The 22,715-nt window shown below is 43.1% G+C and overlaps 1 protein-coding gene across 2 annotated transcripts in view; it reads left to right on the top strand.

The window, feature by feature from the left end:
* Positions 1 to 9,692: 9,692 nt before the first annotated feature.
* Positions 9,693 to 22,715, top strand: part of SGPL1 (sphingosine-1-phosphate lyase 1) — a 52,144-nt gene continuing 39,121 nt past the window's right edge. The window contains exons 1-2 of one of the 2 annotated variants that reach the window (XM_033129873.1): positions 9,693 to 9,829; positions 10,651 to 10,712. In XM_033129873.1, coding sequence (XP_032985764.1) covers positions 10,686 to 10,712 — 27 coding nt within the window. In that variant the 5' untranslated portion in view covers positions 9,693 to 9,829; positions 10,651 to 10,685. Of the gene's footprint in view, positions 9,830 to 10,540; positions 10,713 to 22,715 lie in introns of those variants that run through there. The other variant, XM_033129872.1, reaches the window with a different exon arrangement.

The following is a 22,715-nucleotide window of genomic DNA, read 5'->3' on the forward strand; positions in this document are numbered from 1 at the left end:
GTTGAGTTGGATGTTTGAATGGACAGCCAGTGGGAATGGTTTTAATGTTTGAAATACTTGAATTACACTTAAACTATGTCTGAGTGAGTAGTTCCTCTCCAGGGCCCCCTACAACCTCTGTCCCTAAGTGGTAGGTGTTGGTTTGTACCCCAAAACCGAATGTGGCAGTCCCCTCAAACAAAGCCACAAGAACTAGATTCAGGCTGCTTTTGCCCACCAGGAAGCCACTTGGCAATGGACCCTAGGGCTTCTGGAGGCTCCCCCATCCCGACCACTGCTCTGACTGCTCAGAGGAGACCTGAGGCTGCTGAGGAATAGTCACGTCACCCTGCCCTTCCTGTTCCTCCTTTGTCAGCCCACTGAAGTTTGCGGCTAGTTTGGGGCTCTAAGTGTATTAGTTTGCCACGGCTGTTGTAATGAAGTACTGTAAAGTAGGTAGCTTGAACTACAGCAAGGTACTGCCTCACGGTTCTGGAGGCTAGGAGTCTGAGAGGTCAAGGTGTTGGCAGGACTGGTTCTTTCTGAGGGCTGAGAGGGTTTCTTTCTGTTCCATGCCTCTTCCCTAGACTGGTGGTTTCTTGGAAGTCTTTGGTGCTCTTTGACTTGTAAAAGCACCACCCCAATCTCGGCCTTCATCTTCGCATGGCTTTGTAAAGCTTCCCTGGAGGAGGGTAGCTGGGGTCAGAATTAGGGCTACTAGCTAGAATAAACAACTTGCTTGATAGGACTGGTATGATTTGTGTATTGGAGGGACTTCTCTCTGCGTTTCTGGCTGTGTCCAAATTTCCTCTTTTTAGAAGGACACCAGGTATACTGGATTAGGAGTCTGCTCTACTCCTGCATGGCCCCATCTTAACTAATTATATCTTCAGTGACCCAATTTCCAAATAAGGCCACAGTCTGAGGTACTGGGGGGTTAGCACTTCAACATAAGAATTGTTGGGGGACACAATTCAACCCATAACATGAGAGTAGATAGAAATAGCGTCAGCGTGCATGCAACTGCTCTTTTGATTAGTATTGCAACCAACTCTACTTTTTGGGAAACCATCAAGTCAGAAAGAATCCCATGGTTAAGGCAGAGGATCCGAATCCTGCTGTAACCAGTTAAAGGTATAGCCCACTAGGTTAGCTCTGACTGTGACTTCTCCCCTGAGGCTCCTAGCTTGAAGGCACACACGAAAGCCTGCTAGCCAGGGTACAAGGTAGCCTGTGCCTCTGGGAATCTTATTTTAATCTATTATCTCACTTTCCAAGAGTCCATCTTCTAAACGTATGCCATTATTCTACCTTTGCACCAACTATCTTCATTCTTTGCCTAGATGAATATAAAAGCCTTGTAACTAGGCTGCCCAATTGGATCTTTTCCCAGCCGTTCTCCATACTACACAGAGGGATTGTTTTATTAATGTGATACAAATGGCTCCTTGATGAAAACAAACTCCAGGGCTGCTTCTGCTCTTTGGATACAGATCAAAGTACTACATCCTGCAAGACCCTGAGGTCTCACACAGGAGGCTTACCATCTGCATCCAGTCCTCAGTTGCATTTGTTTAAAAAACAATTGAACTGGCAATGCTCTGTTTCTTGATCCGGGTGCTGAATACTGACGTTCACTCCGTGAATATTCATCAAGCTTGTCTATGGTATATTTCAGTATGAAAGAAAACTTCAAAACAATTGAATGAGTTGCCCAAAGTTCTGGGAGTACCTTAATCGTATTTCCGTTTATGACCTTTTAGATCTCTTGACAATCACCATACAAGTAGAGTTATTTTTCCCCTCTATGTTGGGGAAAAAAAAAAGATGGAATTAACAAATGGGGGCGATTCAGCAAGTTATGTCACAGTCACAAGATAAATTATGCAGATTGCAACAGAAAAACCACATGATCCTACAGTTTTTTGTTTTGTTTGTTTTTTTGTTCTTTTTTTTGTCCAGAAATTATGCTGGCTTGCTGTTTCCTGTGGCTAACTAAGAATAAACAGTGATCCACATGTTGCCTCTACCACCCAGTGCCCAGGTCAATAGGTGTGACTGGTGTCAGCACTCTGCGTCATTTCTGCTCTTGAGAGAGCGTCATTCCTTTCTGAAGCAACAGCTGTCTTCTCAACAGAACTTGGGCAAGTAGGAGGTTGTGGGCAACCCCTCTGTGTCTGCCCCAAGAAACCAGGAATTCTGACCAGCTTGGGTGTATGAAAGAAAGGGAGAGCTCTCTGCGGATGGTCGAAAGCGTTGTTGGCAATATCTGATGGTTGCTTCCATGGGACAGTGACAAGACATTCACTGGGTTCTGCCTCTTGGGGTGCTAAAACTCTTCCCATTGTTTAACATAAAGAACTAAAGTAGTCCTAGCAGAGAATGAAAATAATCCCTGACTCTGGCAGGCTCCTAGGACATCGCAATTTGAAACAATTTGAGAGATTTTACCAAAAAGTCTGGATTCTTGACTTGGTTTGAAAATTTGAAATGTGGGGCCTACCCCTATCGTTTCAATTCTATTTTAAATTGAAGCACCTGTGACATCCTGTCCCAGGCCTACACTTTCTATTTCCTGCACTCAGCTCTGCTTCTGCTTCTTCCATAGCCCTTGGCACCTTCTAATTTACCATATAGTTTACTTAATATATGTATCTATCTTCTTCTACTCGAATATAAATTGTATGAGGGCATGGATCTGTTTGCTCAACGATACATCCCCCTCCAAGGATACTGCAACCTAGCGTTCAAGAGTTGAATGAGTGAATGAATGAGCCTGATGCTTCCATTCCCACATGATAGCAGTCACATTACCTGCCTGGGCCCCTGAAGGACGTGCATTTGCACACCTGCCCTTCGCATCTGTCCCTTCTAACCTGCACACCAGCTTCTCTCTCCCCTCCCCTTTACTCTTCTCTCTCAGGCCACACTCGCCTTGCTGTGCCTACCACTGGGCCTTGGCATATACTGCTCCCTCAGCCAGAACACTCTTCCTGCCTCTCTCTGCCTGGTTGACTCCTGCTCATCCTGCACTCTCAGCTCAAACTGTCCTTGGTCTCTCTACCTAGGTCACCTCCCTTGAGCGTGGAGAACAACTGTTCTTAGCCTTTTCAAAACCTACTAGAGAAAATTCCTTTAATTATATTTTTAGAGACATACAAGGTATTCATCCCCTTGTAGATATGAATGCCCACTCCTCCTACCCTAACCCCCAAGCTCGGGATAAAGGTGTACCCAGCTATCTAAAGCCCAGCCTCTCTGAGTGAGTCAGTCCAGAAACCAGTTCCGCAGAGCCAGGCAAGGAGTAGCCATGGGCCAAAGTTTGTAATTACGCCCTCGGTCCTCTGTTTACCCAGGACTTACATTGCACTGGGCCTTGTTATTGCATCCCATCTGTGTCAACACTTCTAGGGGAGGGAATGAGGAAGCCTGGCCTCCTACAGGATTCTGGCAGCACCACTCATCTTCCAAGCAGAGCCAGGATGACGCCTTCCCCAACCAAATAATCTCGTGATAGAGGGCCCTTCCTGGGAACCTGGGGGCAGAGAGGTAGTTTCCAAACAGGCTTCTGGGAAGTATGACCCAAGTGGGGCATAGAGAAAGCTGGAGAGAAGCTTTCTCTCTATCCCCAGTTTCGAGGTGAAGAAAGTGAGACCCAGAGAGGGTAAAGGGTACAAGAAAAAGCGACGTAGTACATGAGTCCCAAAGCCAGCACAAGAACCCATAGCTTTTCCTATATTTTCTGGGCCTGGGCTTCTGGGGCTGGAATGTCAGGAATTCTGGGTTTAGTCTGCACTAGCTGTGGGACCAAACATTGACATTGGTGAGAATGGATGGACTTTTATCTGAGGGGTGTACAAAATACAGATGTCTGGGCCACATTTCTCATTTACTGGGTCTGTAGGAGAGCACTGACATGTGGATTTTGAAAAGCTCTTTGGAGATTCTGATGCTCAATGCTAGATGGGAAGTACAGGTCTGGATGATGCTGAAGTCCTTTCTAGCTTGACAGATATTCAGCTGTAGACGGTAAAATGAGGCTTGTGCTAGAGTGTGTTCTTCGTATCAGTCCACAACAGCAGGTCTCAGTGGGGCAGTTAGACTTCCTGGGAGGCATCCTGAAAATGTTTGAAGTTTTGGTTGTCACGACGATGGGAGTAGTTCCTCTGGCATTCAGTGATGGATGCTAGATGTTTGGTAATGCCGACATTGCAAGGGCAGCCCCTCATAATGAAGAATTGTCCTGAGTCCTACACATCTTTGAACGTCCTGCCAGAACATTCATGTAGGTGAAAGGTCAGTTCATAGTTACACAAGTCAAAAACTCCATTTCACTTTACATACAAGAAGTAGATTTCTTTAAAAACATGGTTTTATTTATATACTCTTCCTGGAGTGCCACTACCATGCTGAAAGTTGCATGTCTAAGTTGTCCTTCATTTTGTTTGGAACTTTATCAACTCTTAATCCACCGTTTTGGAAAATCACGTCACCCATGGCAATACTGCTCACAAAGTAATTGTGTCACCAAGACAACAACTCTCTCCTGGGCTGCATATGTAGCTTTCCCATTGATAGTGATTATATGTAAAGATCCTAATTTAGCCCTTATTTGAAAATGTCAAATATAAAGGAAAAGTGACAGCAATTTTCAAATATTGCCATCTCTGCAATCCATCGTAAGTTCATGCATATGTCAGCTTCATGTAAGATTTTATTTTCATGACTTTCACTTTTAAAGTTAGGACATTCTATTGCATTGTAAAGAATTATACGTGTAGGTAGGTGCACTCCCTGTTTATAACAAATATATGTTGCAATTCCATAAACAGTGGGTGTTGGGTCTGGTTGGTTTGGGACTTGCTGATTAGCAAACAACAAACCCTGCAGGAAACTCAGTAGGTAGACCTGTAGCTCTCAAACAAGTCTTGCAAAGGGCTAGGGTGCCTTAGATGGGGCAAGGAGCGCATTGGAAGGATGAACCAACTTGTCAGAATCAGGGCCCAGAATCAGGAGAATGAAATCAGACCTAGAGAAACAAGGTGAGAGGGCTAGGCTTGGGTGAGCAGGTCACAGAACCCAGCTTGGAATCTTACCTGAACTCACCTTGGACATGGAAGGAGGTTCTTGAGTGCCTACTGTACGTTGAACCTGCAATTGCCAGCACAGTCCTAGGGTAGATGCTCTTAGCCCTTGTTTTACAACCAAGGAGACCCAGGCTCTAACAGTTAAACTAACTTGCCTGAGGTCACCTGATCTCTGAGTGGAGGCTTGTCCACGTGCCTTCAAAGCTGCTTTGTGGTTGCAGGCCCCAGCAGGGTGCCTTCTGGGTAAGAAAGTTTGTATTTGTTTGATTTTTGATAAGCAGTGGCTCTCTGTTTTTGATGCTTTGCTAGGAGTGATTGTGCAGCCTGGATAGCAATGGGGTTTCCTCGGGAAAGGTGGGGCTTCCTTGGGAAATAACCCTTGGTCTCTGAGGACTTGGCCATTCTGACCTTTGGCTGACTTGGCACCAGAGACATACACCTCAGTGACCCACTGCACCTTGCTATTCATCCCAGATGGCAACCTCAGGGCACATACTCCCTGCTGTGGGTGCTCCCATATCTGGCTGGCCCTCAGCTTCTCCTTTCCCGGGTGGCCGGTTCTACTGTGATCAACCCAGCCTGCTGCTGTTGGCTGGTTTCCTGCCCCTCTTGGGCAGAGCATTCTAGGCTCCATGAGTGGAAGTCTTGCAGGGGGCTTTCCTGTGGGCCATTCCTTTCCAGGAGGCGTTCAGAAGCTGCAACCCCCCTAAGATCTGCCCACAGCCCTGCCCTGAGGTGCACTTCCATGAAGGTCCCCAGTTGAGTAGGGGATGTCACGGATAGGAATGGAGGCATGGGGGGTAGCGTGCTCGGGCTTTTTAAGAGTGTGCTCTCATGTATGGGGGAGGGGTGTTACTAACTCCACTCTGGATAGCTGCCATGTGATGCAGAACCAGATTTGCTGGCATGAATTGTTTTAAAAATTGGTAGAAACAAGCACTGCAGTGAGACCCTTTCAGGCTAAATTAAAGAGGCCACATAGGGGGAAAAAATTCCAGACCATCTTCCTCTGCCCTGCCTCCCCCCATAACCCCCAAGCTTTCTGTCTTCAGCAGGAATTTCAGTCTCTCACTGGTTCCCCATAGGTATTCCAGTTCCTTCCAATCTTTTGCTATCCTGGATGGCACCAAAGGCCAACTTGGGGAGCATTAGTTCTTCTCATCCCCCATGCCTTCTCTTCATCAGCTTCTTTAAACCATCTCAAACAAACACACAATCTTAATAAAAACACTGAGCTTTCTCTCTGCAAGCAGGGTGCCCAGGGAAATACTTCTCAGACTTTACAGTGTATAAATATTACCCAGGGATCTTGTTAAAATGTAGATTCAGATTTAGTAGGTCTGGAATGGGACTCCAAGACCCCGCGTTTCTAACAAGCTCCCAGGTGATGCCAGTACTGCTCCCCAGGAAACCACACTCTGAGCGTGGAAGCCCAGGCAGCCCTGTCTCTGCCTCCTCTCAACCCGCTAAGCCCCTCCTTCTTAGAATTTCTGAAGTCCCTGCTGCAGGAATCTCTGGGAGGAGAGGGAAAGGATGTTGACACGTGCTCTCTCCTTAGCTAACACCTGCTTTTTCAAATCCTCTTCTCTTTGAACTATAATTCTCTCTTTTATTTATAACCCCTTTGCTCTCTTCTCTCTTGCTTTCTCCCAAGGGCCCATCAATACAGCTAGGACATGTAAGACTCATAGTCAGTGTGAATTTTGTTTCATTTTGGTAAAATGTGATTCCCCTGTGAAGGCTGAAGTTTTCTCCCATAATCCTCATGCATCCTTTGTCTCTGGCCACTTCTCTTGTAATCCCTGATCATGCTGCAGTCAGAGGGAGAGTGGGCTAAAGGAGCAGAGTAGCCTGAAGACACACACACCCCCGACATGGCTTCTGGGCTCTGCCAGGAACTGTCAGGAGTCACGTCCCTCTCTGGGCCTGGATTTCTTTATGCCTATATTATGGGGTTGAGCTGAAGGCCCCTCTGTGTCTAACATTCTTTGATTCTCATTAATCCACAAGCATATTTTAGGTCCTCCGTACAAAATCTGAAGCCTTAATTCCCCACCCAAACTCCACCCCATCCTCCTGTGTGTCTTTGAGATGATCGCTTACCTTCTCTGGGCCTTAGTGCCCTTGTTTACAAGTTGAGTGATGATGAGAGTCACCTGATCTGGGCAAGTTGGGACATAAATAGGGCCTTGGATATATAAAGGTGCCTGGCATAGTTCTTAGCAAGGTAAATGTCTTAGTCAGCTTGGGCTGCTATAACAAAATACCATAGATTGTGTGGCTTAAACAACAGACATTTATTTATCACCGTTCTGCAGCCTGGGAAGTCTAAGATCCAGGTGTTGGCAGATTTGGTTTTCGGTAAGGACCTCTTTCTGGCTTGCAAAGGGTCCCCATTTCATTGTGTGCTCCTATGATTCCTCTGAGAGTGTGTGTGTGTGTGTGTGTGTGTGTGTGTGTGTGTGTGGAGAGAGAGCACGCATGCGCTACTATGGTGTCTCTTCCGTTTTTTGTAAGGACACCAATCCCATTATGTGCGCACTATCTTCATGACCTTATCTAAACCTAATTACTTCCCAAAGACCCACATGGGGAGTTAGGACCTCACCATATGAATTTGAAGGAGGCTGGGGAGGGACAAACATTCAGTCCACAGTAAGGATTAGTCAGTATGGCTGAATTGGTTCATTCATCTCAGAAGAATCAACAGACTGCTGACCATGTGTTAGCAGCAGTGAAGTTGTACTGCAGAAATGCAGGGAGGAATCAGACATGGACCCTGCTCTCGAGTCAGCTGGCATAGAGATTCTAGATTAAAGGGGGGGAGGTGGCAGCTAACATGGAGACTAGGGAGAGCAGATCCTAGGAGCTGAAATAAAAATAAAGCAGAGAGGCGGAGGATGGAGAGTGGGGAGCACATGCCTGAAATCCCAAAGTCACTCTTGATGAGTAGGCATTGGCAGGTGGCCCGAGAATATTTTCTGACTCTTCAATACTGAGAATGCATGTCTTTGGAGGAAGAGCAGTAAGAGGACTAAGAATATGGAATGTCAGTGCCTGGTTCAGGGGCTCTGGATAGAGATGTCTGGGACTTTTGATGGGGTGGGCGTGAGGGTAAGAAAGCCCAGAGATAAACTGCTTGACTCGTTCAGGGTCTTAAGCATTCAGGTGGGAAACTGGAAGGTGCTGAAGGAATTTCATCCTAGATAAGGATAATTATGGTAGCAATGATGATACCCTAGGTTAGTGTCATGACAACATTTTGCAAGGGGATGGAATTGGTACCCTCATTAGTATCATTTTTGTTAAGATTTCAAGATTCCATCTAGGTATCATTTTTGTAAAAATCTATTGAAAAAATACTGTGTGCAGATCACTGGTCAGCAACCTGTAACGACACTGCCTTCTGCTTCTACTGAGTTAGTGTCATGACAACATGGGCAAGTCATGAAAAATGTATTTGAGATTTATTTCACCTGAAAAGGAAGGGGGATCTTTGTCATCTTGGTGGGCATTTTCACTTACATTTATGAGATGATTCCCAACACTGTTCATGAAAATAAAGCAGTATTGGTAGCATTTTTGCCCAACACCTTGTAGGGCTTCAGAACGAGTCACCCCAAGATGTGCCTCTGCCGTATGAGGATTATTTTGAGTTAAAAGCAACTGAGGCCCTGCAGGCTCAAGAGAAACATCTGCCCCTCCCCACCCCCACTATCTAAAAGAATTTAAATTAGGGGCCAGGCCCATGATAAAAGTTATCACCAGAAATAACTTTTCCTGACCTACCTATATGGCAGGGCAAACTTCTAATTGCTGAACCTGTGCTCTCCCTGCAATTACTTCCTGACGCCCCCAGGTGGCTTACCTCATCCTTAGCTCAGAAGGTCATATATTTCCCCCTTTCTGTCCCTCATTTCCCCCTTTCTGTCCCTGAACCTCTCGTGAATGTGGGGATCCCCGAGTCTCATGTGTGTGGGGGTTCCCATGCATATGTATGTAACTGTATTTGATCATTTTCTCTTGCTAACCTGTCTCATATTTATTAGATTATTAGACCAGCTGAAAAAACCTTGAGGGTGGAAGAAAGTTTCTTCCTCTCCACAACCTGTCGTCTCTATTCTCCATTTTTGTGGGGGAAGTGGGGAGAAGGGTGGGATATCCATTAGGGGAATTTCCATGTGCCTTTTCTTTGGACATCACTGTCCTTGATGGGAGTCTCCAGGTAAAAGACAAAGGACAAATCCGTGGGTCACTCATTAAAATCCGAAAGGCCTCCTCTAGAGGCCCATCTTGGGTAGTTTATTTAGATCAGTTTGTAGTGCTCTGCAGGCCCAATCTCTCGGGGGTTACAAGTGACCATGTGTGGCCAGTAAGTTGGTTTTTAAAAAGGCAGCCTGAAGGTGAAGCTGCTGTCTTGGGATGGCAGTTAAACCTTCCCAAGAAGGCCAGGGTGCCGGCCCCTGCCTGGCCAGCAGGCGACGCGCACGCGCCATGGACCCCAGGGAGAGGCGTGCGTGCGGCTGGCAGCGGGGCCGCGCACGCAGGGGCCTGGGAGCCATTTCCGGGCGGGGAGGGGCGGTACCTCCCGGGAGGGGCGGGGCCGCCCGCGGTCCGACCTCTAATCTCAGCCGCGGCAGCGGCAGGGGGAGCCCGATCCCCGCCACTCACTAGTGGGTCCTGTGGTGAAGAGGATCTGGCGGGGCGAGAGCGTCCGAAGGGAGAAGCGGGGAAGCTGGTTCCGGGCTGAGGAGGGGGAGAAGGTCACGGCTACGGAGGAGGGAGGAGGGTCGGGGCTGGGGGGGAGGACTTCGGGTTTGGGGTGGGAGGAGAGTGGGGACTGAGTGGGGAGCGGGTCCTGGCGCGCGAAACGACAGGAGGGTCCGGACTGGGGGCGGGAGGGTGGTCCTGGGTGGGAGGAGTGAAGAGAGGAGGAAGGGCCGGGCGGGACTGGGGGGCTGGCAGATGCGGGGCAAGATCGGATTCGGGCAGAAGGTGGGGGCGCTGACCACTCGAGGTCTGAGTGAGCGCAAGGCTCGCGAGTGGATGGGGGTGGGGGGCGCCCGGGCCGAGAGGGAGCGGGATCTGAAACTCTACTCCCCCGACGGAGTAGCAGTGGGTTGGGGCCGGCAGGATTTGCTGATCCTTCCCCGGAGGAGGGAGGGAGGGATGAAGTCGCGAGCGAGGCCCGCCTGTTTCTAAAGGGAGGCCAGTGAAGGCTGCACCCGGGCAGTGGGCGGCCTTGAGCGTTCGATTCTCCGCGGGGTTGGATTGAATGGGCTGGACTACGGGGCTCCAGGCCCGCGTCCGGGGAGGGTTGGGCGTTGCCTCTGGTATTCACCTGGGGGCATTGCTTTGTGGGAGGCTGGGTCTGGATTCATTCGGTGTGCTGTGGGAGGGAAGCCTAATGCCAGCAGGGTTCTGATTCGCTGGTTTGGGGTGCTGGGGGTGGAGTGTGATAGCTGGGAGTGAAATCCGAGCTCTCAAAAGAGGGAGAGAACCATTTCTTGATTCTCTGGCGAATCTAGGCGGCCAACGCGATAGTTTTAGAAGAGAAGTAAACAAACCTGGTTCCGTTTTTCAGACGGGAGGCCCTGAAAGTGCGGCTGGAAGTGGAAGATGCCCACTACGGACCTTCTGATGTTGGTGAGTCGTTTCCACACATCCTCCTTGTTGTAAGGCACTTGTGCCTTAGGTTTTATTTTTAGTCCAAAGGATCTGAGTGTGTAGATTTCACCTCTGATGCTTGCTTGCTGAGCATTTCTGGCACCTTTACTTTGGGCTTACTGATTAAGAATGGATACATGAGTTAAATATATGAATATATATGTTTAGTATACGTGAAGAAGAATCTTTTTCAAAATTATTGCAGTTGGTTTTAATCTCTCACTTCCCATACTACCAGAGCAGTTTTAAAACTTATATTACATTTTGTCTGAATCTATCGTATTTTAGTTGAGAAGTGTTTGTCTCCCAGACTAAATTCCCAGGAAGACAGATATCATGTTTTATTTGTATAGAGATGAACAAACATCTACCCTGGTGCTCTGTATATAGTAAGTGATTAACAAATGCTTGTTGAATTGAAGTAGTTTGAATTAAAGTTCTTTTTGTTGTGCTGAGGAGTATACCTGCTTTGGTAGAGGCTGTTTTCCCCTCTCCTGCTGAGATCTTCCTGTGATATTTTTTTCCCACCGAGCAGGGAGAATAGCATTTCCATGAGTGTTTACCAAAATGATATTTTATTCTTGGGACATTTATGATTCCATAGAGGCACTTTCATGGAATTGTGGGGAGCCCAGGGCTTTCAAATAGCTATATAAAAAAGTGTCCGCGTTTAGTTTTTAAGAAGTAATTTCTCTGAGTCTGATGTCTCTTTGTGCAAAAACATTGATATAAAAACAATTTCTTTTCCTCCCTTTATCTCACTAGTCCAGAGAGTTGGTACCTGTCACTGGGAAATTGGCAAAAACTAATAATAGTGAGGTTTTCTTATACTAGGTGCTGACTTCCTGCAGTGGCAAAACCTGTAAGGCCTGCGGGAGGGATAAAGATGGAAACTAAGTTTTGATTAGTTCTGGTGTGAGGTGGGGAGCAAGGATGATTTTAGAGACACAGATAAATACTTGGTTTATCCACAGATCCTGATGAAGATTTTACCCAAAATAGTTTCTTGCCTCAAATTTCATGTATTATCAATGGGTAATAAATTGCTTTATGTAATTTTAAATTCTTACTACAAGAGCAATATGTTAGAAAAATAGGAAATTATAAATAAGCAAAAGGAAGCAACCCCTAATAATTCCACTACTCAGGGATAACCACTGTTAGTACCTTGGCGGGTTAGTGCAGAATGATTTGTAGCAATTGGCAATTTCCGTTTTCTCTCATAGATCAGTATGTTTATATAAATTAAGATTTCAGTATGTAAATAGGATGGATATACCTCTGTGCCCTGAGATGTGCTTAGTACTTCTTGGGCCTGTGGATTCCCTTTAACAGTCTGAGCAGTGAGTGCTTTAGCTCAGTATTTCTCTAGCTGTTGCCACTATTCACTTCCTCATTTGATTATCTAGACTGTTTGGGGGTGTTGGCTTTTTGTTGGTGTAATGAATTAATTCACATGGAAAACAACTGGTCCTCGAGAATCATCCCTCTCTAAAGACACCATACATGTTGGTTGAGGTGCTTTCACTGGAAAAGTTGGCATTCCTTCCTGGACTGGACTGTGCTATTTGAGGCTAACTGGTAAAAAACCGGTGACCAGAACTGGGTTTTCAATGGGGGCACTCAACTGTTATGATCTGAGTTCCAGGTATTTCTCTATCTAATTTATATGATGTGTAAGATATGTTCTTGGCCCTCTAACTAGGAAAAAAGAATCCCAGTGAATAAAAAAATAACTTCCATGCAGGGAAGTGTATAGTAGAGTCTCAGAATTAGAAGCAATCTTAGAAATCCTATGATGCAACTTATTTATATTGTACATGAATGCTTTTTAGAATATTTCTGATAAATGGATATCCAGCCATCCATTCTTTCTGCTGGGGAATAAGATGGTCGTAAGCTAAGACAAAATACAGGTGGATTCAGGAATAGTAATATAATTCCGATAGCTAACATTTATTGAGCATATATTACATGTTAGGTGCAGAAATACTCAACATACTCAGTTAATTTTCCCAAAAATCCTTTGGAAAATATGCTGGCACCCTCCTTTTATAGTTGAAAAACTAGACTTAGAGAGGGTACCACAGCCATGAAGTGGTGAAGCCATGAAGTGGTGAAGCCACGAAATGGTGAAGCCACGTATTAACGATAGCTCTACCCTCTAGGGGGCACTTTGGAAATGTGTGTTTGTAGGCGTGCATGTTTGTTTTCTAGAGTCTTGTCCGAAAACATATTTTATTATGCAAATCTTCTTGTTTATTTTCTTTTACATTGCACTTAGGGCATTATATTGAAATTTTAAGTTCCGTCTATGGGTATAATGTTATAATCTTTGAATTTCATTTTAGAATAATAGAGGGGCATTATAAAATATTTGTTATAAAAAGAGGGCATTGGGTTTGATAAGGTTGCAAACCACTTGTGTGGATGTTAAGAAAATAAAACTTGAAGATCCACTAGCGTCCATATGTGATAAACCTTGTATTCCAGAATAAGGGGCTTGGGCTACCAGCCCTTAGTGTGATACTGCCCTTAATTTTGCCCTCATTTGATTAGGGTGGTTTGCCTGCCTTTTTCCATTTGCTCACACATCACATGTCATAGTATTTTTCCACCTATGTCTCAGAGAGAATAAAATGAGTGAGTGTATTCATCTGAGAATTGCCATGCTTTCTGAGGGAATTCAAATCAGGCAATTTTTCATCACTCTTTCTCCACTTTGATAACCATTCTTTTCATCTGTATTCTCTTCCTTCTTAAGCTAGCTAGGGTTGCAAGTGGCCCAATAGTTGTAACTATTAAGAGGGTACTTTATAAGGCTCAGTCTACTCCTTAGGCAGCTTTTCTTTTTTTCCCATCCAAATGAGGGAATCAAGGTTACCATTTGCACCATGGTAGGCTGGTTGGGGTTTCAGTGATAATTGTTTACCTAGGGCTCAGGTTCCTCAGCAGGGGCGATTTTGCCCCCCAGGGACATTGGCAATGTCTGGAGATATTTTTGATTGTCCCACTTGAGGAGTGCTACAGGTCAAGGATGCAGTTAAACACTGCTGGGCACGCAGTGTCCCACAACGAAGAATTTTCTGGCCTAAAATGGTGGTAGTGCCCAGGTTGAGAAACCCTGGTGTAGGGTCCCTTAACCTACGAGTAGATAATGGTGTCTGTATAGCTCAGGCAGTCATATGGGTGGTGGAATGAGTCTTTTCTTTGCGTTTAATGGGTCTGCTGTAGTGTTACTTGGGGTTCTTTTGCCCATGGATCAAGTCCTGCCGCTTTGGAATATATATGGGAGAGTGTACAGCATGGTCTTCTAGTAGAGTAACATTCTTACTTTCCTTTGCAACATTTCTGCAGCACTCTTCTTGATTTGGACATGGTAAGCCTGTCTCCGTTTTGTTTTTCAGGTTCAAAACTTGAATCTTTCCAGATCTTAGAACTTTATCTTTGACCCCTGAAACTTTTTTAGGGATGCTTTCTTTATGAATCTCAGTTGGGATTTAAGCAGTAAACTGAAAGGTCGACATGAAAAACTCACTTCTATTGTTTGAATCTGGTGTCTTATTTGTAGGATTGTCATTGGGACTGATAGGGCGTATAAAATTTTGTTAACAATTTGAGTGGCCATTGTAGGAGAAGCACTGTTTTTGGCATTGTTTCAATCTTATAAATAAAGCAAAACTATAATAACAAGTATGATAATTTCTGCAGCCTTTAGTCTGAAGGAAATGGGAGTTACAAATAGGTAACCCCCAAATCCCACTATTTGGCTTGGCTTTGCAGCTAGCAGCCTTTGTGTCAGAAATTTTTAGTAACATTTACCTTCTTAATTAGGCGTTGTCCAATCTAATATTACATACAGTTTGAACACATTGGTGGCAGAAAGTGCCAATCAGCCTGGGATTAAGAATTTTCCATAGGGAATTGATTTGTAGTGACAGTCCATATTTGGAAACGTACTGAAGAACCCAATTACTGAGAGAGAAACCAAGCTGTGCGGTAAGGGGAGGTAGGAGCCCTCTGGGAAGGCAGAAAGGGGTTCGTTGAGTTTATCATTTATCTCCTGGCACACTCCAACAGTGTGATTGAGGAGATGCAGGGACCATTTGCAAAGCTGGGCAGGGTTAAGGAAGACCAACAGGGGATGGTGAAACAACTCAGGATTAAGAGCAGTTATCGCTCCTAGGCCTGAAGGAACCAGTAAGGGGAGTAATTTCTGGAACCTTGACAGAGCTTAGCTTAAGGAGAAGGTAACCTGTAGAAATGTAGCCACTGCCAAGCAGTGGTTTAGCAGGAAGGGAATCAAGAGGAATTAACGCCGCAGACTCTTTCTTTTCCTACCCTCTGTTCTCATGCTAGAGCCTCTTATTGATCAAACCCAACTGGAAAGCAGAGGAAGAGGGAGCCTGGGTGATAATACTTCATAGGAGGTAGCCCCGTGAGACACACAGCAGAGTCAGAGAAGGTTGGTGGAGGCCCTAGAGGCGCAAAGGTCCTTCAGCATGCTGAAGTCAAGGTCAAGTTGGTTCTGAAAGGCAGAAGAGAAAGCGAGAAGAGAGTATCTGAGCAGGTCTGGAATATTACAGAAAAGGAATGTTCTCACTGATAACAGAAGGATCGCTTCAGAGGCAAAGTGTTGCCACAGCTTTGGCAAGCCCAGAGCTGCTTTGTTCCTGTCGTAGCCTCAGAATCATAATTGCCTGACCTGCCTTTAGAAAGCCTGCAGTCCGGCTTCCCTTGCTGTGTGCGGTAGGGATCCCTGCCACAGTGCCCTGCCAGGAGTGGGTGTGGAATACTTTCTCAGGGAGTTCTTTCCATTGTGGGACAGCTTTAATTGTTAGAAAGTTTTTTTATTTGTCCAGATCACTGAATATATCAGTTCTGATTAGGTTTGGCTGTATGTAAAAGAGAAATCTAAAGTAATAGACATTGTTAAAACAGAAACATCTAGTTCTCTGAAGTAAGAGAAATCCAGAGTAGTCAGTTCATGACAGATATGGCCGTTCCTAGGTCTTCGCGGAAGTTCCACCACTCGCAGTGCATCCCCTTCTGGTCCAGGCGAGCTGTGTTGAGCTGGAGCTGTCAGGTTCATGTTTCATTCATCGCGAAGTGGAAAGAAAACTACTGCATTCTTGAACATGTCTTTTCATAACCTTCTTAGCTAAAAATGTTTTCATGTGAAATTTATTATACAGAAAGTATGTGAAGCACGTATCTACATTTTAAAGAATAATAAAACAATCACCTACCTACCACCCAGGGTAAGAAATAGAACATTTACCCCCAATCCCTGTGCCCCACCCATGTTACATCTCCTTGCCTCCATTCTAGGGGTAACTGCTATCCTTTGTTGTTTAAAAAAAAAATGTGTTACCACCTATGGATGCAACCCTAAATTTACTTTTATTTATTTTTAACTTGGTATAAATGGATTTATATAGTTTTTTTGTGTGATTTTCCTGTTGCTGAATATTTGTGAGATGCATTCGTGTTGCTGCACGTAGTTTAGCGTTTTCACTTTCATGGCAGTGTGGTGACGCACTGTATGACTCCTACAATTTATTTCTCCATTCCACTGAGGGTGGACATTTGGGTGGTTCCGATTTTGAACACTACCCAGTATGAACTTCCTTGTATGTGACAGGTGATCACAAATGTCAGAATTTTTCTGGGGTTTATTCCTAGGAGTGGAATTGTTGGATTGTAAAGGGTGTCCATTCTTAACATGACTAGATAATGCCTAACTTTTCTAAATAGGTTGATGCAATTTATACTCCTGGCAACAGTATCTGAGAGTTCTTGTTCCTACACAGCTTGACAAAGTTGATAATAATAAGGCCTTTTTATTTTTTGTCAGTTTGGTAGGAATGAAATCTAATTGCCATATGCATTTCCCTGATTACTAATGTGTCCTTTTAAACGTTTATTGACTATTTGGATTTCCAGTTTTGTGGGTTCCTCTTCAAGTCTTATGCCTTAATCAAATATTTTTCCGTTTCTCCTGGTAGTTCTATTGAATTTTTTGTATATATTTTGAGATTTTGTTACTAGGTTCATACAGATTTAAAATTGTTACCTCTTACCTAGTAAGTTGTGCTTTTTATCTAATAATGGTTTTTGACTTAAAATAAGATAGCTACATGAGCTTTTTGTTATGAAATAGTCCAACTAAATGTTTGATGAATGAATGACCTGCCTGTTACACAGGCAGAAACTGCAGAACAGTTCTAGTCCATTCTTCCAGTGCACTGTTGTTATATGTGTGCTGTTATCCCATGAAGTGAATAAATCACTTTTGAATTAAAACAAATAACATTTTTTTGAGGTATAACTTGTGTAAAGTAAAGGGCACAAATCTTAACTGTACAGGTCAATAAATATTTGTGGATATACGGTACCCGGCGCCCCAGTCAAGACTGAAAAATGTCCAGCCTCCCAGCAAGCTCCTCACCTCCCTCCCAGTTGATAACCACCAAAGGTTACCATTCTCATTATCAGCTAGTTTTGCTGATTTTTGAACTTTTTATAACTGGAAACATACAGTATATTTTTTGTTTGTCCCTTTTGTGTTCAACATTTTGTCTATGAAATTCAGCCACGTGCTTACGTAGCAATAGTTCTTTAAATTATTGCAGTGCAGTTTTACAATGTATAAAATATCACAACTTATTCATTCTATAGTTGAACATTTCTGTTTCCAGTGTTTGGCTATTATGAAAGGCACTACTGCATTGTTGAACATGTCTTTTCGTAACCATAAACAGAATTGCTGGTCATAAGGCATACTGCCAAACAGGTTTCCAAGTGGTTGTACCAATTTATACTCATAGGGTTTTTAGCTTTGGACAACAAATCTTAAATTTCTGCACACCAAACACGAGAGAGAGCTTTGAGAATTCTTTCCTGAAGTAGTACAGGCCCTTTTAAAATGTGAAATGCCCCTTTTTTCCTGTAATTTCCCTGGAGAGTAAGAGCCTCCTGTATTCTTGTTTATCTAGTTTAAACTATGAGATATAATAGAAAAATACGGTGAATGTTTAAATAAAAAAAGTATTATAATAAGAGACACATTGCCCACTAATCCCCCTCAAAATACTCCCCCTCGCTTCAAACACACTTATCCCATCGATCTTGCCACTTTCTGAAGCAGTTCTGGAAGTCCTCTTTCGTGAGTGTCTTTACTTCATCCTCCATCATGACAGCACTCCATGTCATATATCGCTCCTGGTACGGCAATTTCTGTCAAATAAAAAGATTACGATGTGTCCTCATCCACCTTATTCACCGGATCTGGCACTGTGTGGCTTCTGGCTCGTTCCCAAAGTCAAAATGACCATGAAAGGAAAACATTTTGAATCGATTCAGAACATGGAGGCAGCCACGACAACGCAACTAAAGATACTCATGAAAGAAGACTTCTAGAACTGCTTCAGAAAGTAGCAAGAATGATGGCATAAGTGTGTTCCAAGCAGGGGGAAGTATTTTGAGGGGGATTAATGGCAATGTGTCTTTTACTGTAATCAATTTTTTTTTAAATTTAAACATTCACCGTATTTTTTTTATCATACCTCCTCACATTTGATGGAAAACAAAGCAACCCTGGTTCTTTTTGAGTATTCTTAAGGCTCTGTTAAGGGCAGAATTTAGATTTGTAAAATGCCTTTTTTAACAGTTAATTTCAAGACTAAAATCATAATCCTCTGGAACTCTTAGGAATCTAAGTAGGTGTTGTGATAAATTTATACTTTGCTCTCTGGAGACCCTCTCTGCAGAGTTTTTCCAAAAGCGATGCATTGATCCTATCTTGAGTTCCAGTCTTAATGGTACTGAGTCTTTGAGACAGTTGAGGCAAATGGAAAATTCTGTTTTCAAACTCTAATAGGAAGGAATCACATAAAACCAGGAGAATGCTGTGGTGGACCTGCTCCTTGCAGCTAGTGTGGAAGAAAGCCTAGGATTACATGTTAGAAATCTCCAACCGTTTTTGATCAACTCAAGATTTCAAATGCTTTCCCAAGAGTCACGGCTATAGCAGTCAACAGCAATCTATCTGGGTGACTGAAATCAGGTTTATGATCTGTAATTTATAAGTAGGTAGCTGATGCAATCTGTTTTGTAGGTAGGTCAAGGGTCACTTACAGCCTTCGGATGGAATAGATTTTTGAAGGTAGTATTGGCTTAACACCTGTCTAACAAAACTCAGGAGCAGCTCATACTTGACATGTATTTTATTACCATCATCTATAAGAAAATACAACATAGATATAACTCAAACTACTGAAAACCTCTCCCAGCTCTACCTTTGCAACTGGGGCATTGCAAAGGTGGTTTCCCTCCCTGCTCATTGAAGAGGAAAGGAAAATGTTTCTCATCAGAGAATTCAGATTCATTAACTATTTAGTGTTTCTTATCTCACGCTGTCACTTCCTTGTTACCTTACCTCATTTAATATTCACAACAACCCTGTGAGTGGATGGTGTCTTTTATCTTGTGAATTTATTGTTGAATGATAACAATGGTATCTGTTTTTCCAGATGAGCAAAGTCAGCTGCATAGAAGTTCCATAACGTAGTGAAGGTCACACAGCTTCTAAAGGAGAGCTAAAATTAGACTCTCAGCCTTTGATTACCAGTCCAGACTTCCTCGGACACCACAGCTGCCTGTCGAACAGCATTCACACTACTCAGAGTCCCCAGGAGTAGTGATGCGTTGTCAGTTCAGGACAGTACTCAGAAAGGACTGTCCTTGTCACGTATCCTGGTTAGTGGCTTGAATATGTGCTTATGAATTGCCAAAGGAAAACATAGTGTGTTTAAAAAGTTTCATCATTTTAGCACTTATTTATTCTGTGTATAGACTCCTCAAAATACAGGCCTTTAAACAATAATCTAGACGCTCTTTGTCTAGATTATATATAATTGCGCTTCAGATTTCTACGTTATTAGATACTTTTGGTTGCTTCACTTTGAGTCCAAAGCTTTACTTTCTGGAATTGCAAAATTTCTGCTGTCTTTGGCCCATTTGGAAACTATTTTCAGAAAGGCATTTATTTATTTTTTTAAAGAAAGCTTGTGAATCCAAACAATCCTAGGTAGTTGGTATTAGCTGAGAGAATATTTGGTGACCATAAATGGAATTGCTCCATCATAATGCTTTTTTTTTTCCCAAAGTATACAATTCAGTGGTTTTTAGTATATTCACGGATTTGTGCAACTGTCAACCACAGTCAATTTTAGAACATTTTCAGAAGAAGCCCCATACTTACTAGCAGTCACTTCCTTCTGTCCTCCCAATCCCCTAGCTCTCAGCAAACATTAAACAATTTTTGTCTATAGATTTCCTTTTTCAGAACATTTCACATAACTGGAATCATAGAATATGTGGTTTTTGTGATTGGCTTTTTAATCATGTTTTCAAGGTTCATCCATGTTGTAGCATAGATCAGGACTTCCTTCCTTTTATTACAGTCATAAGGCTTTTCCTGGAGAATTTTAAGGAATGGGTACATCCAATAGTGTTTCTGTTTTGTTCTTACCTACACGGAGCACAGGGGTCTTGGGTTTACTTTACAAATAATAGAGCAGTTTGCCATACTAAGGCTACCTCTGGGATTCGTTTTAGGGAAGGGATTATTATGCGGAATACGGACCTCTATGACTGGCCTTCAGGATATCTTGAACCTTCTTTAATTTACAAGATTTTATGTTCCCAAGCATGTTTTTTGGTGTGGACGTTTAGGGGATTGAGAAGATTTAGCTTTTGTTGAAAGATAATTTTCAAATAAAGGTAAAATCATGACAGTCATACAGATTAAAACGTACACACATTAAAGATTTTGTCTTGCTCAGAGTGAGGAATCCAAGAAGATGTGGTTATAATTAGTTTAAAGGAGATGTCCAAAGAACAGGCACATTTATAGATCAGGAATATTAAAATGAATATGAAATGCAGGCAAAATTAGTTTTTTCCATAGTGGAGGAGGGACGTCATTTGAACCTCTACTGGACATGGGAGATTTTGCCTTTTTATAGGTGAAGATTAGTTTGTATTGCTATCGATTATCTATAACTTTCAGAGTTGTAAAATAACTTCTATATAATCATAATCAAATAACCCAGAGGGATGTCCTAGGTGAAGCATTATTTTCCATTGGAAGTGCATATTTTTTCTTGCACTTTCAACAGGTTATCAGAAAAGTCTGAAACTCTTCCAAATGTTAGTTTTAAATTTAGAGTCTTACTGCAGTTTTAAAAAGTAGGTCCTTTTTGACTAGATTTTGAAAGTAGAATTTCCAACGGGTGTTTATGTCAGTTGAGGGTCAGTCAGAGAACCAGGGATAGATAGACAGGTCTGTAGTTTAGTCCTTTGAACAGGATTACATGTTAGAAATCTCCAGAGAAGTAGCCTTTGCAACTTACTTAGGTTACACTTCTCAGGATATATTCAGTATTTCTCATCTTTAATAGTAGCATGACTACTGAAGAAGAAATTTCTAGAAAATACTTATATTTGGAAAGTCTAGCTTTCTTAACTCAGTGACAGAGGTAGATAATCCTAGTAAGATAAGAATGGGCAGCGAAAAGCTCAGATGACTTCTTCCCTAATTGTGGAATGCTCAGGAAAGTCAAGACAGAATTCTTTATGTGAGAAGAATATGGGATTATTTCCACTAGACCTTGCTGATTATCCAAGGAGTTTTCATTTCTAGTCTTCAGTATAATGAACTTCTCTGTGCGTCTGCACAATAAGTCATTTAGCAAGTTATTGTTAGAGACTCTGGGAGTTCATAGCAAATTTGGCAACATTACATGTTCAGGTTTACATAGTACTTTTCCCACACATCTTACCTATTTGCCTTAGGCTGAGAAAGTATTTACCAAGAAAACCCATAATTGCCCTTACTTCTGCATCGCTCAGCCTGTTCCTCTGTTTATTGAACTTAGTTTTATGCTTTTTAGTCTTCTCTACTAGTTAAAGCTCCCCGTAGTGCCTTTCTTGACGTATTTCGGAAGAGAGGTGCTCACAGTTACTAGTTGACAAAATCAGCATCCGTCTTCACTTGATGCCTTGACCACAAGTAAATAAATAAAAAAATTTTAGATTGTTTGGCAATGTTTAGGACTCCCAGCTTTTATAAGCTCAGAAGCTTTGATTTTCCATGAGTGCACTCCCAATGACTGGAGAATTGCATGTCTGTTTCCTTTCTGAAGCCAAAATTTTATCACCATGATCGTAAGATGCTGTGCCTGAGTAGTCCAATGTCAAGTGTAGAGCAGTTAGACTTATCTATGCTTCTGGAATAGTACTGAGTGTGTGTATGTCTGACGCTTGAGACCTGGCTGCAAGGGAACATGGGGACCATTGAGCTTTTTGAGAGGAACTTCTCAGACACTGGATCTCCTGACTCATGCAGTGGAATTTTGGGGAAGTATATGGTTTGCTCTTATCGCGCCTAAGAAATGATGATTCATCCCTTCAAACATTTCTGTGTCATAGTCTCTACTGGTTGGTTGGAAGGCTGTCTGGTTTTGTTGCTCAATTCTTACTTCTTCAGTGACCCAAGGGAGTTTTGCCTTTGGGCTTGTGATCTGTTTTTGCTGATGAACTTGAATGCCTTTTGGGGCTCTAAAGACAATAGTGTTTTCTTACCTGTTTACTTTGTACTTTGAAGTTCTGCAGACTGTGATATGAAAGAAAATCAGATTCAATTTGCTTTGTTTTCTGTGTTTTCAGGGCAGAAGTAGAGTAAGAATAAGTAATTAACTCTTTGGATCACTTGGGTATTTTAACTGTACTCCCGAAGCTGAGCCCTAGTCCTTCCGTTACCATTTGATCTGAAGACGGTAAGGTGATGGGTGAACTGGGGAAAACAGGTTTTTCTTTTCCTCAACAGCCCAGTCCTGCTTTAAAGGTCAGATTTCTGGCTCTTCTGGAAAAGCTGAGGGTTGAATCATGCAGTTGTGTTAGAGGTGAAGAAAGTGA

The sequence above is a fragment of the Rhinolophus ferrumequinum genome, chromosome 16 (assembly GCF_004115265.2).
Source record: "Rhinolophus ferrumequinum isolate MPI-CBG mRhiFer1 chromosome 16, mRhiFer1_v1.p, whole genome shotgun sequence".
In the NCBI taxonomy this organism is placed as follows: Eukaryota; Metazoa; Chordata; class Mammalia; order Chiroptera; family Rhinolophidae; genus Rhinolophus; species Rhinolophus ferrumequinum.